Below are 15,045 nucleotides of genomic sequence, written 5' to 3' on the forward strand. Positions count from 1 at the left end.
ACTGTCCAACAGACAGTGCCTACATCAAGTAAAAGACAAACCCGACAGGTTTGTCTTACACACCGGAAGAACAGACCGCCAGGTCTGAGACAGAACACCAGGTCTGAGGTTGACCATCAGGTCTGAGGAAACGACCGCAGGTCTGAACCTCTGAAACACTGAATCACTGCACCTCTGATCAGCCAATCAGATTCAAGGCAGTGAAATATGACCGTTGGCATATTTCACCTATAAAAGGAGGTAGTTGCAGAAGAGTAAATGCGGGACAACAAGCGACACAGTGGACAAGTGAGAAATTCTAAGAGCATTTATTCTACAAGTAATAAGACCGTGTTGTTCTAAGAAAGCCTAAGTGTTAGAATCAAAGTGTGTTTTACAATTTCGGTGTAAATTGTAAGAGTGTTATCGAGCAGGAAATAAGTCTCGATCGGTTTGTACTTGTATTCCTTAGTGAATATCCTTCTCGCGGTTTCGAGAGGAAGGGGTGACGTAGGAGTTTTATCTCCGAACATCCATAAAATCTGTCTTGTTATTTACTGTCTGCCGGTTTCATTATTAGACCGACTTATACCACTATAACCGACTTAATCCTATCCAAGCCGTACTTCCAAGTTACCAAAGCCGACCCATCAAACTTCAAACCTCCATTATACAATACCGATTCTGCTTATCATACAAGCGTGCCGCTTCAACCTGAAAGCAAACCTCTTCCGCACTTGAACCTAGTTCAAGGGTTTGTGACAGGTTGTGTAGTATTGAAACCCCGGTGTTAATCTCTAACCAGATTAACCACCACCATTCGAGTGAGAACCGCTAACCGGTCCAACCCCCGGTCCTCTAGCGGCGATCTAGATCCTAACTCATATACTTTTATTTTTATTAATCTATATATTTTTAAATTCTTTTCATATTTATTATATTGTAATTTATTATTATTAATATTATTTAATTTTATATTTTTATTAATTATTTTACTATCTATATAATTATATATTAATAAATAATTAAATATATACATATTAATTATTTTATATTAATTATTTTATAATCTATATAATAATATATTAATAAATAATTATATATACATAATAATAATAATAATTATATTTATATTAATTATTTTATAATATATATATATATAACCACTTATTTAAAATAAATGGTCAAAAACTTACCTAATATATATATATATATATTTATATATATATATATATATATGCATACACAAATATTATGAGAATATGGGTTTGAATCTTTCTTAACCCAAATTTAAATAGGTACTTGGTGTTGGTATATATGAGATTAAAATATGTTGATATGACAATGATAGGGTGGTATATATATATATATATATATATATATATATATATATATATGGGGATGAAGAGAATGAAAGAGAAGATAGGGTGATATAAAACTAAAATGAGTATAAAAATGATGGTGGTATGTATAAGATTAAGGATATGTTGGTAAGACTCAAGACTCAAATGACAATGGTCATTGGTTATATATATATATATATAGGAATGAAAAAAAGTTAAAGGAGGAGATATGGTGATATAAGACTAAAATGATAATAATATTTGTATATGAGAATTTGATAAAATGTGTTTTTGTTTAAAAAAATTATTAAACAAATTTTTTTTTATCTTTATTTAGTCTTCCTCTTCAGTTTGTTTAGTTTTGTTTAATTTGTTGTTCAATTCAAATTATTCGAGTTCACTTAAATAAAATCTAAATAATTGGAGGTAGCCATCACGTCACGCGTTGTCCTTAGTGATCCGGGTAGTGTTAGGTTTTGCAACAGTAAAATTACGGATCTTCTTAGAAATCAAACTTGTAATAAATCAGTTTCCAAATCGTCTCTGACGACAAACAGATTACCAAGAATTGAAATAGCACAAAGCAATAACAACACAATATACGTGGTTCGGTCAAAATCGATCTACGTCCACGAGAGGGATAAGTTTCACTAAATTAAAGAAATGTTAATAGTATACATGCTCTCAAATGAAAAAAGTGATTAAACTATGAATGATTAAAATCCTCCACAATCAAAATCACCCCCAACCTCTCTCTCTTGATCAGTTCACTCTCTCTCAACCTTACTATATTATGAGAAAAATACCCAAAAAAGTATTTATACTTTAACCCGTTTTATATTAGAAAACTCTAACCCGTTTACCCGAAATTTAAAACCCGTCCGCAATGGCAAAGAAAACCTCAACAAGTAGGATGAATCTATGTAGTCCATTTACATTTCACTATAAATTTAAAACTTTGATTAGTTTTTCTTAAATAAAGGTAGTGTATTAGTGGTTTCGGAAGAAACAACCATGGAAGATAACAGTACTTGAACATTGACTACCAAATAAGCCAAAATAAGCCAATATATAGGTGATGTTGACAGTTGAGTCCATATCGGAATAAAAAAGTGTGATTTTTTAAATAATGTGGTACATGTTCAAGTGATTCTTTTCTTTTTAAATGAAGACTAGGGTTTGATTAGGTGTTTACTGTTATCCGAGCTAAGAGAGAGAAACAACCATGGCTTCCAAATAAGTCCAGATCCACCTCAAGTCCATTTATGAACGAAAAAATATGATTTACAGATGGAGTGATACATTCCAGCGCCGTAACGACAGTAATTATCTTAAATACTTTTTTACATTGTAGATGAGATATTTCTTTGTTGTTGTTGATGTACATTCATTTATGTTTACAAGTCTAGATACTTATGTTATTGAATCTCTAACTTTATTGTTTATATCAAGAGAGAGTATAATTTAACTTGATTGTATTTGGTTTATGGTTAGATCTCTATTTTAGGTCAACATTTTCTTTTGTAGACCAAAATAAGATTCAAGTCATTTTGGGTATTTATTTATTCCTAGTTAAATAGTTAAGTGTGTTTGGGACTAAATACTTAATCCGTTGTCCCATTTTTTTTTTCTTTTCAGTTTTTTAAAATTTATACACTAAGGTTTTTTAATTTTGACTCTTTAATATTGATTGCATCTCGTTGTAATTTTCTTGATTTTGTAACAATATTGATATGACCTATCAACTTAAAATTTTCATTTTGAGATTTTTAAAAAAAGTTTATGTTGTCGAACCGTCTTTGTTATGTTAAAAATAAATATTATTTTTATATTTAAAAATGTGTTATTTTATTCTTAAAAAAAAATATTAAACTAATTATGATAGTTCAAATTTTAAGAGGGTTAAGACATCAATTGTTGATTCTCATTAAAAAAAAATGTTGTAAATTAAAGTATATTATGATATAAAAATTATGTTAATATTCTAAATTAAAAAAAAAATGTGAAAAATAAATTTGAAGATAGGTAAAATTTTGTTATTTATTTTTAATTACTGTTTGTTTATGATTGAAATAATTTTATAAAATTTATTTTTTATTTATATTTTTTTATATTTATTTTTTTATCAGTATATTAAAACATATAATGATATAAATATAAACTTGTTTGTGCTATTATATTTTATTTTATTAATTTGGGGGTGCCCACACGGAAGGGTTTAGCGGTTGAACAAATATTACTTGCATCATTAGTTTTCAACAAAATTAAATATAATTTAGATTGACATAATTAATTAAACTGCATATTTATGGTGCATTATAAGGTAGAGATATAAACAAAACTTTATTTATGTATTATAATTAATTTAAATAAAAACAATTTATTTTAAATTTAATTAATTTTAGTACATAAAAAATTAATTTAATTAAACATATATTTTTAAATGTATCAAATATTTAAATTTATATAATTTTTTTTATAAGTTTTGAATTTAATTTTTGTTACTTAGAAGAACTCTACACATAAAATATAAAAGGTATAAACAGTGCATTAAGTAGATTAAATTACTAATTAAATTATATAAACTTTTATTAGGGTATAATATTACCTTTTAATATTTTTATTTAAAATTTAAAATACTAAAATATCACCTAACTAATTATTTAGATTTTTCTTATATATATATATATATATTAATTTTGATTAATTAAGCACCAAATTGAATAAATTTTAATATTTATTAAATAAAATATTAAATAAATATTTTTTTTAAATAAGAAAAATAATATTATTATAAAAGATAATTGGATAAATATTAGAAATTATTTAAAATTAATATATATATAATTAAATAAAACAGTAATTAATATTTTTTTTAAGAATTTTCATTAAATAAAAAATTACTTTTCAAATGTATAGTGTTTTATTTGAATTTTTTTATAATAATAAATAAATATGAAATACATCTGTAAATATAAAAATATTTAGTTAAATATATTTTTAGTTCTTTTCTAATTTAAATACTTTTTTTTATTAATTTGTTATTATTATTTTTTATTTCTTTTATTCCAATCTTTTTATTTAATAGTATATTTTTTAAAAATAATATAAATATTTTTTTTTATTAAAAAATAATATCAATGGTTATTTTTGTTTAATAATAATATTAATTGTTATTTTTGTTTAATAATAATAATAATTTAATATTAAAATATTTGTATAAAAACATATATATTTATCAATTATTTAAAATATGTTAAAATATAATGTTAAATATATATATATATATATATATATATATATATATATATATTTCTTATTTATTAAATTTTATGAATTTTGTTTTATGTGTATATATATAATACATATTCATTGAAACACGTTTACAATCACACCACGGGTTGTGCTCCACGTTATTTTCTATTTTGTTGTTTGAATATAATTATTTAAACAATTATTTTACCATTATGGAAAAATTAGATGAATATTAAAATATATATAATTTATAATTTTTACAATTTTTTTAATGCTAACTTTATATTCAATTACTATATTCTCCCTTGTTATTAAGAATGGGAACATATAAGTCAATCCGTATAAATGCAAGAGATTCAATTACATTGATAAGTAGGAACTGAACCATTACATGCAACTGTAAAAGATCACTTGCAAATATTACTTGTAATTTCATATTTAATTCTTTTAAATATAATAAAATCTTAAAATTAACTTTTTTATTAAAATTTACATTAAATTAATATATCAAGTAAATTATAAAGAGTTATTTAATTGCGCTCAAAACCATGTACATATTACTCATCTACCTTAATTAATTTTTTCATTGATTTTGCTAAAAAAAAACATAATTGTGCATTTCAATATGATTTTTTTATTACATAATATTCAGTCTTATACAAAACTATATGGATTGAGTGGTTTTCAAAACGATAGAATTGTAATTATTAAAGTATTACATAATGTTATAGCTTAAAAGATTATATAAATATCTCCCATTTTTTATCTCCATCCTTGATTAAGTCAAATTATATATATATATATATATATATATATATATATTCCTAAGAGTAATATAATTGAAGATTTAAATTTGAAAATCAATTTAAACATTAAAGCATTTTAAACAATAACATTAATTATTATATTATTTAATAATATTAATTTAATACTAAAATTATTTTTATTAAAAATATGCATTTAGAATTATATTATAAATTAAAATAATAAATATTTATCAATTATTTAAAATATGTCAAAATATAATAATAAATATATATTTTATGAATTTGTTTTAAGCATAAAATACATATTTATTAAAACCATAAACTAATAACCCGTTTACCCTCACACATAATGGGTCGTATAGGGTTGTGTTAGACATGTGATTTGTAATTGGATGTTATTATATATATAAGTTATTATTTACTTTATTTTATTCTATTTTGTTGTTTGAATATATTTATTTAAACAATTACTTTACCATTATGAAAAAAAAATAGATGAACATTATTATAATATATTAATTTATAATTCACCTTTCACAATTTTTGTAAATACTAACTTTATTAAATGATATTCATTTAATATATTCTCCCGTATAAATAGGAATGAGAACATAAACCAATCAGTATACACGCAAGAGATTCAATTACATTGGCGAGTTGTGACTGAACTAATACACAACAGGTAAAAGATCACGTGTAAATATTCTTGTAATTTAATATTTATTTTTTTAAAATTTAATAAAATTTTAAAATTAATTTCTTGTTAATTTTACAGTTAAATTTTACATTAAATAAATTATAAAGAGTTATTTAATTGCTCTCAAAACCATATACATATTTCTTATAGATTGAGATATTCAATTACACCTTAATTCGTTATTTCAACAAATTTGCTAACAACTTAATAACTGTGCATTTTAATATGATTTTTTTTATTTATTTCATAACATCCGTCTTATACCAGACTATTTATATCAATTGGTTTTCAAAACCGATAATTAAAATTGTAATTATTAAAATATTAAATAATCCTATAACAAAAGATTACATTCTATATCCAGTTTTCAATCTCCATCCTTGATTAAAGTAAAATTTATGTTTTTTTTTTGTTTTGTTTCTAAAAGTAATATAAGTGTAGAATTTAAATCTGAAAAATAATTTACAAATCAAAATATTTAAAAGTAAAAATAAACTTAATTTCTCATAGGCTCCCATCATTCCTAGTTTTATGTATTGGTTATCTAGATAAAATAAGATAATTAAAAAAAACTAAAACTCAATGCATTCTTCAAATAAGAATTTAAAACAATTTAAAAATATATAAGATTTTTTGATAAACTTATATCTAATGTTAAGAATAAAAAAATATATAAACTATTTTACACTTCAAAGTCATCACCATCTTATAAAAAAAATAAAAAATAAAAATAAAGTAATTTTAATCTCTTAAACCTAAATTCTTATCACCTAAACTAAATTTATCTATATACCTTTTAAATGATTATTTAAAACTATTATTTTTTTTTTGTCAAGATTACAATCATAATCACTTTTTAAATTCTAAAAAGAACAAAAAGTAAACTAGTTTTGTTTTGTATTTTTTTAAATACAATAAAATTAGATAAAACTTTTTAACTAAAAAGTGGTGATTTTTAAACTTTGAAATCAAACTATATATAATTTTTCTTTTAATAAAAAACATGATTAGTTTAAATTTTCAACAAAATAAAAAATTGTTAGTCAATAGTAAAATTCTTAATTTATTATTGTATCTTATCAAATTAAGATAGACTACCTTAATTTATGTTAAATGAATCTAATATCAACATGTTATTTGATATTAGACAAATGATTAAAATATCTTTATTTTTTTTTATAAAAGTTAAATAATATGATTTTATTAAAAGAAGGGTAATATTATATATATATATATATATATTTTTATGAATCTAGGTTTTATAAATTTAGTCTAGAAGTTATATGTGTTTTCAAAAAAGACACTTCTAAATATATGTGAGTAATATTTCTTTGGTTTTCGGGTCCTTCACGAGCTCTCGTTATTTCTCACAATCTTCTCTCTCTGTCTGTCTCTGTCACCGTGCCAGCGAAGAACTCAGAGAATAGTGAAAAACCAAGCAAAAAGAAAAACCCATTCCCCAATCTCCAATGCTCAGATTCCTCACCCATTGACGACGAAGAAACCTTTCTCCTTTCTTCTTCTTCTTCTTCTTTAACAAACTCATCCAGAAGCTATGAAACGAGAACACTCCCACCTTAATCCCTTCTCCGATCATCATCATCATCGCCTTCCTAATAACTCATCTTCTGTGTCCGGCAAATCAAAGATGTGGCCGGAAGAAGACGAAGCCGGCGTCGACGAACTCCTTGCTGTTCTGGGTTATAAGGTAAAACCATCAGACATGGCTGTAGTTGCCCAGAAAATCGAAAAACTAGACCAGGTTATCTTACAATCTCAAGAAGAATACTTGGTGTCTCATCTTTCTTCCGAAACGAATCATTATAATCCATCCGATCTATCTTCTTGGCTTGAATCCATGATTTCAGAGATTAATCCCACACCCGGATTCGGATTCAATCCCTCTACATCTTCATCTCTTTCTCTTCCATTATTTCCTCCTCTTATAGATCCAATTGATTCCTCATCCACTCTCACTTATCAATCCGGACTATTTACTGATCAAGACTCTTCTTCTGACTACGATCTTAAAGCCATACCAGGCAAAGCTGTTTTCAGTTCATCTCCATCGCCGGTGAACAAGCGGTTGAAGCCATCTTCGTCTACTAATTCTCGATCGGCAACCTCCCCTCTTCCCGCCGCCGTCTGGGGTATTCAGAACGACTCGATTATTCGTCCTGTTGTTCTTATGGACTCGCAGGAGAATGGGATTAGACTAGTTCACGCTCTCATGGCGTGTGCTGAAGCTGTTCAGCAAGAGAATTTCAGTCTGGCTGAAGCTTTAGTTAAGCAAGTTGGGTTTCTCGCTGTTTCTCAATCCGGCGCTATGCGTAAGGTAGCTACTTACTTCGCTGAAGCTCTTGCCCGTCGGATCTACCGTTTGTTCCCGGAAGATCATTCAGATTCGGTTCTTCAGATTCATTTCTATGAAACCTGTCCTTATCTTAAGTTCGCCCATTTCACTGCTAATCAAGCCATTCTAGAAGCATTCTCCGGGAAAAAACGAGTTCATGTTATCGATTTCAGTTTGAAACAAGGAATGCAATGGCCGGCGTTGATGCAGGCTTTGGCACTCCGACCAGAAGGGCCGCCGAGTTTTCGTCTAACCGGAATTGGGCCTCCGTCGGAAGATGGGTCTGATAATTTACAGGATGTGGGTTGGAAGTTAGCTCAATTAGCCGATACGATTCAAGTTGAGTTCGAATTCAAGGGATTCGTGGCTAATAGTTTGGCCGATCTTAGCCCATCGATGTTGAATCTCCGTGAAGGTGAATCTGTTGCTGTTAATTCAGTATTCGAATTACACGGGCTTCTTTCCCGGCACGGTGGAATTGAGAAAGTTTTATCGGCGGTGAGTGAGATGAATCCGGTGATCGTGACTGTGGTTGAACAAGAAGCTAATCATAACGGGTCTGTCTTCCTCGACCGATTCACCGAGTCATTGCATTACTACTCGACCCTTTTCGACTCGCTGGAGGGTTGCGGCAGCGACGGGTCGGAATCTGCGGCGGCGGCGGTGAGGAACCAAAACAAGGTAATGTCGGAGGTGTATTTGGGTCGGCAGATCTGTAACGTGGTGGCTTGTGAAGGTACGGATAGAGTTGAAAGACATGAGAAACTGAGTCAATGGCGAGTTCGGTTTAACTCAGCCGGGTTTAAACCGGTTCATTTGGGTTCCAATGCTTATAAACAAGCCAGCATGTTATTAGCTCTTTTCAACGGCGGCGAAGGGTACAAGGTGGAGGAGAACGACGGTTGTTTGATGTTGGGTTGGCATACTCGGCCGTTAATCGCTACCTCGGCTTGGAGAATCGGTTAGGGTCCGAGTTAACCCAGTTGGGTATGTGCCCGAACCGAATGGGTCTTTGGTGGTGGTGGTGATATGATGATGATCGATGATGAGAGAATGAATGCTAGGTTTGGATTAAAACCCATCTTGAATTGAGTGAAAAGTGGGGGCCACTACTACTTTTTACCATTTTACTGTCCATACCTACTATGATCTATCTATCTATCTATCTAATTTTCAGCTTTTTACCGACTGTGAGGGGTACCCTTTTATAGGGTATGTGGGATTTTTTACAAGTTGATTTCAATATTTACCCGTTTGGTTCAATTGGGTTTCCTTTTTTGGGTTGGGTGAATGTAGATCGTATCCATTTATGTTATTGCCAGTCTTTTATTTAATAACCTACCCTTTATCTCCTCCTCAATAAAGAGATACCCACCACTATTTTTACTAGATTTTAACTAATTCTTCCTTTACTAGCTTAGATTCTAATTAGCTAGTTTGATTTTTCAGGCCTTGTTCTGTTTTAAGTTCTTTATTTAAGTGGTTATCTAGATATTATATAGTAAAAAAAATTTATTACCTTTTCCTTGTATATAGGTATATATAAAAGTTTTACAAAGAATAACTAATAAAGTTAGCCAAAAGAACTATTTTATTTGAAATTATTTTTGTGAGACTATTCACTATAGTTGAGCTTGAGAGAATTAAGTTAGAATTGTGATATTTAAGATTAGAGACTTTTGCCTGATTGGGTTTTGATTATTTAATTTCAATCTAATCAAATATTATTTTTATTAATTATATTATTTTATTTATTAATTAAATATCATCTATATATTATAAAAAAATATATATTTTATTATTATATATTAATATTTTTAAAATTTTTCTGCCAATTTTTTTTTATTCAAAATCACCCACAATGATAATTTTTTAAATAATCACATCATTTAAAAAAAATCCTAGGTGATTTTCCCACTTTCTTATATTACAAATAGGAAATTTTGATAAGTTTTTTTTACAAGTATTTTGAATAAATGATCTAGAAAATGGCGCATTCATTGAAATATAAATTTTTGGGTTGGAATCAATTTTTAAAGGGATAAATGATAAGTCAATTTAATATTTAATTAAATTCCATTTAAACAGTTTTAAGTAATAATCCAAATAAAATAATGACTTAGAAAACACTTTTGTCACTTAAACTAATTTAGTAAAATAAATTTAATATTTCTAAAATTTTTAAAGAAATATTTTTTTTGGGGGAACGGTTGAAACCAATTCATTAATATCTCAAGGGTGAGAAGGTCAATGATCAAAATTAGACAAACCTTAGTTATGATTAAATGGTGACAATCAAACGATTCTAAAGAAAATGATTAATAGTAATTAAACATACAAACAAAGATTATAAACGGTATCAAATCCTAATTATCTCAATCTGGATTTTTATTTCTATATTAATCTGTTGTATTAACCTCCTCCTCTCTTTACTCTTACAATGAAATGAGGGTGAACTGAAGAGGTTGCTTTATTACAATAATGTTAGGAATATCTTTATTCTATGAGGATGAATTGATATTATAAATTTTCTTTATTGAATTTGTTACTATTGGTAGATTTATTACATAAATTTTCTATTTCAAATAATGATCATTTTATCATGTTTTTTAATAAAATTCTTTCTTAAATAAGACTATGTAAACACCACAAACTTGATAGATATATTTTACTAGAGGAATGATAGAGAAAGAAATTTGGTAAAAGGAATGAGAGAGAATGATGTGTCACTATATCACTAGTTGGAAAAATAATAAAGAGTTAATAAAAATAAATAAATTTTATTATTTTTTTGGCCAATCAATTGCACCACCTCATTAACTCTCCTAATCATTAATCATTTTACTATTTAGAAAGTTCTCCTTATCTATCTATCTATCTATATATATATATATATATAATATGATGCTTAATTTTTAAAGTGTCCGGATTGCCAGGTCGAGAACTGTGGTTATTTTGGATATATGTGAGAGTAAATGAATACTTGGGTCGGATTGTGGGTTGATCCGCCCAAAAATTTAAAACGGTTAAAAATAAAATTAAAAATGCTATAAGTATGGTTCGAACTTGCAACCTAACAAAAACAAGTACAACTTTTTAAGCAACTAGACTAATAACACTTTATATTTTAAATTCAACCCAAAATTTGATAAACGCGTGACATTTTAACAATATAAGTTCAACTTTTTAACTAACTAATTTATATATATATAATGATGCTTAATTTTTAAAGTGTCCGGATTGCCGGGTCGAGAACTATGGTTAATTTGGATATATGTGAGAGTAAATGGATACTTGGGTCGGATTGTGAGTTGACCCGCCCATAAAAATTTTACCGTAATATTTTTTTTACGATTTTTTATATTATTACTAATTTAAATAAGTTCTTATAAACTTTTTGATCCAATGAAATTATTGTTTATTTACGGTTAATATTCCTCTATCAATGAAGTCAAATAATTTAAAGACTTCAAATCTTTCAACTCCATATCTCATTGGTTTTTGGTATTCGATTCAAGCAACATAATTTTTAACAAGCCCGATACAAGTCTCCAAGGATACAACTTTCAATAATATATTTTAACATTTTACCCAAAATAAATACTAACTATTTGAATTTTAAATAAACAAATTTGTTACTTATATTTTAATCATCCTTTTAATTAATTGGTGAGTTGGCCTACATGTACAAAAAATTTGAATTGCTAGCTAGTAGAAAAAGAATAGTATGATTCAATTTATATCGATCATTTTGGCAATGACTATGATTAGGTGGTAATAATCGAACCGATAATTCGACCCCACAATTTAATAGTTGCAATCAAATGCACATTTATTTTGTTTTTTTAATAGAGTTTTCATTAAGTAATGGACGGATCAACAATTTTCATCAATGAATGAAATGACCCCTTTGGATTTTACATCATACAATATATTTTTCTTTCAAATATCTAACCTCATGTCAAACAAGCTCTTAAGGTAAACATGATTTAACATAAAGTAAGGTAATTTGGACTAATTTCTTAATTATTTTACCAAAGATCATTCATTATATTAAAACGACAAAATTAAAAGGTGGCAAATAGGGACAAAAGTGAAAGGAAAACTAAGAATTCAGAAGATATTTTTTTTTAAAGTAATGCTAATAAAATTACTATTTTTTTAGATAGATATGAAAAAGAATTCAATTTGGACTGAGATGCCATTAGAGAACCAGACAACACTTAATTACACATGGAGGTGAATAGGAGCTCAAGATAAATAGTGAAAGATTTGATGTATCAAATATTTATTTAGATATTTGCGGATCTAATTGAGTTGTTTTTTTTTTAATATAATTTTAAATTTGGTCACATTAAGTTATCCTTTATATTTAGCGGATTTGATGTATCAAATATTTAGCGGTTTAATAATATTTTTAAATATCTGTGTATGTATATGTAATGACAATTTATAGATTAATTTTGATATTAATCAATAAAATTAACTATAAAAACGTTAATATAATAGCATTTTTTTTTTATTAAATAAAGACTAAAGATCAAGTTGGTTTATATGTATATATAACTAGTAGAATAGAACGTATATCCGATTATAATATATATTTTTTAAAATTAATTAATGTATATTAAAAATGATAAAAATAATTTATTTAAACACAACAATAAACAAAAATACGGAAAACAAAATAAAATAAAAGTCACAAAAACATGAATAAAAAATAATACAAACAAATTGCCCAACATTTTTCAACTTCATATATATTTTTGAGAAAAATGATTAACTCACTGATCGACTCCATACACGTGCTTTCTGAAATTAATCTAAGAAAACATTATAATAATAACATTATAAATAATGAATGATACACCTCACACAAGACACTATGATCATTGTAGGTTCGACGAATTTTTTACAACTAAATAATTCACTAGAAAATAATCGGAATTATTACTCAAATATGTAGGTTTGTTATATCAATCGTTTCAATTCAAATTTCTCATTAACTACCTAAAGATCAAGACATCTACTACTAAATACTAGTCATATTCCACAAAAGATTCCAAATACCGATTACCCAACAATATAAAAATATGTGAATAACATATTTTACATACTTGTAACATAAACGACTAACCATGATACACAATTTTTATGTCCCATATTATTTGTAATATAATAGTTTTTATTGCATAATTACCTCTAATTTCAACCATATATAATTAAAGGATTTATTTGGTTTGAGCTTCTTCTTTTTTTTTTTTCTTTTTTTTTTCTTGTAAAGATAGGAGAGTTCTTATATTTGATGTGAAATAAAAATAAATGCATTTAGCTAGTTAGAACAAACAGACTCCATCAGATAAAGACTAATTAATGGCAAAACTTTCTAAATATTGAATTATTTTATCCTAATTAATTATTATGGATTAAATACATTTTAGTCACAATCATGAATCATGCATGTTATATAAGTTGACGTTTATTAGTAATTAATTAAGACTTAAAAGTATGTGTGTCTAAATGCATGGCTCTACCTTAATAAAAGTAACCTGAGTTAATTAATAATTATAGATGATTAACTAATTTGTTAAGCCGTCTATTAAAATGATTGTTTTTTCTAATAAATTCTTCATTATCAATAGATAGATATTGCCGCCCGAAACTACGGATCAAACAAGAAACAAATGCCGTTTTAACAGTGATTAATGATAATTGTTGATTTCGTATTCAATTTAAACTCGGTTTTGATCATTAAAATATTTAATTTATTGTATATATTTCCCATATTTGTAAAAGAGATTGTGATTTATGTTAGAGTTATGTTTTTTTTTAATCATAGAGATGTGATATGATCTATTAATTTTTTTTTTGTTTTTACAATTTAGTGCACTAATATTTTTTTTAAAAAAAAAGATAAAACCAACCGATACACTCTCTTTATCAATAATTTTCCCTTTATTTTCTAAAATCGACCCCAAAAATTTTCAAGCGCACATGATCGTTAGTTATTGAATATACGTGTATTGTCAATGATTTGTGCTTGTATTTTTTTTATTTATAGGCCTTACTTTTCTAATATAAAATTTCTCTTTTGTTGCACCTTTACAAAGAAGAACAATTATTATATATGTACAATTATTTTTTACACAATGAACATATTCAATGAATGCCTACTTATTCCGGACAATGAATACATGTTCACATGTGCTCAAATACACGTAACAGTTATAATATAACTAAAATGTTTTTTTAATGTCCCAAAGTCCCAATTATTAATGTATAAAAAATTGGTATCTAGATTCCTATTAAACTTTTCAACGATCTTATAAATGATAGAAAAAAAAGGACTTTTCATCATACGCCTAATCTATTTTTTTTTTTCTTTCAAATAGATTCAACCCATAAATGTTTGCTTAAACATTTTTTAAATTTTATTAAAATGATCTATTTATTATTAAAAAAAAGAGAGATATTTAATTATGATCAAACTTATAAGTACAGTATCAAAAATATATTGAACAATTAATATTCAAACTATTTTTTATTAGTATTACAAATTTAATTTAACAATACCAACTATAATATTAACAAATATATTTCTCTTTAGGATAATTCAATTTCAAAATATTTGCCAAAGAAACTAAATATCTT

The 15,045-nt window shown here is 26.4% G+C and overlaps 1 protein-coding gene across 1 annotated transcript; it reads left to right on the forward strand.

The window, feature by feature from the left end:
- Positions 1–7,386: 7,386 nt before the first annotated feature.
- Positions 7,387–9,768, forward strand: LOC124934115 (DELLA protein GAI1-like). Its single transcript, XM_047474586.1, has one exon. It carries the CDS (start codon positions 7,597–7,599, stop codon positions 9,358–9,360), a length of 1,764 nt encoding a protein of 587 aa, XP_047330542.1. The 5' UTR covers positions 7,387–7,596; the 3' UTR covers positions 9,361–9,768.
- The last annotated feature ends 5,277 nt before the right edge of the window (positions 9,769–15,045 follow it).

Source organism: Impatiens glandulifera, chromosome 4, assembly GCF_907164915.1.
Source record: "Impatiens glandulifera chromosome 4, dImpGla2.1, whole genome shotgun sequence".
NCBI lineage: Eukaryota > Viridiplantae > Streptophyta > Magnoliopsida > Ericales > Balsaminaceae > Impatiens > Impatiens glandulifera.

Coding starts and splice junctions, on each gene's coding strand:
- LOC124934115 (XM_047474586.1), top strand. CDS start 7,597: ATGAAACGAGAACACTCCCACCTTAATCCCTTCTCCGATCATCATCAT.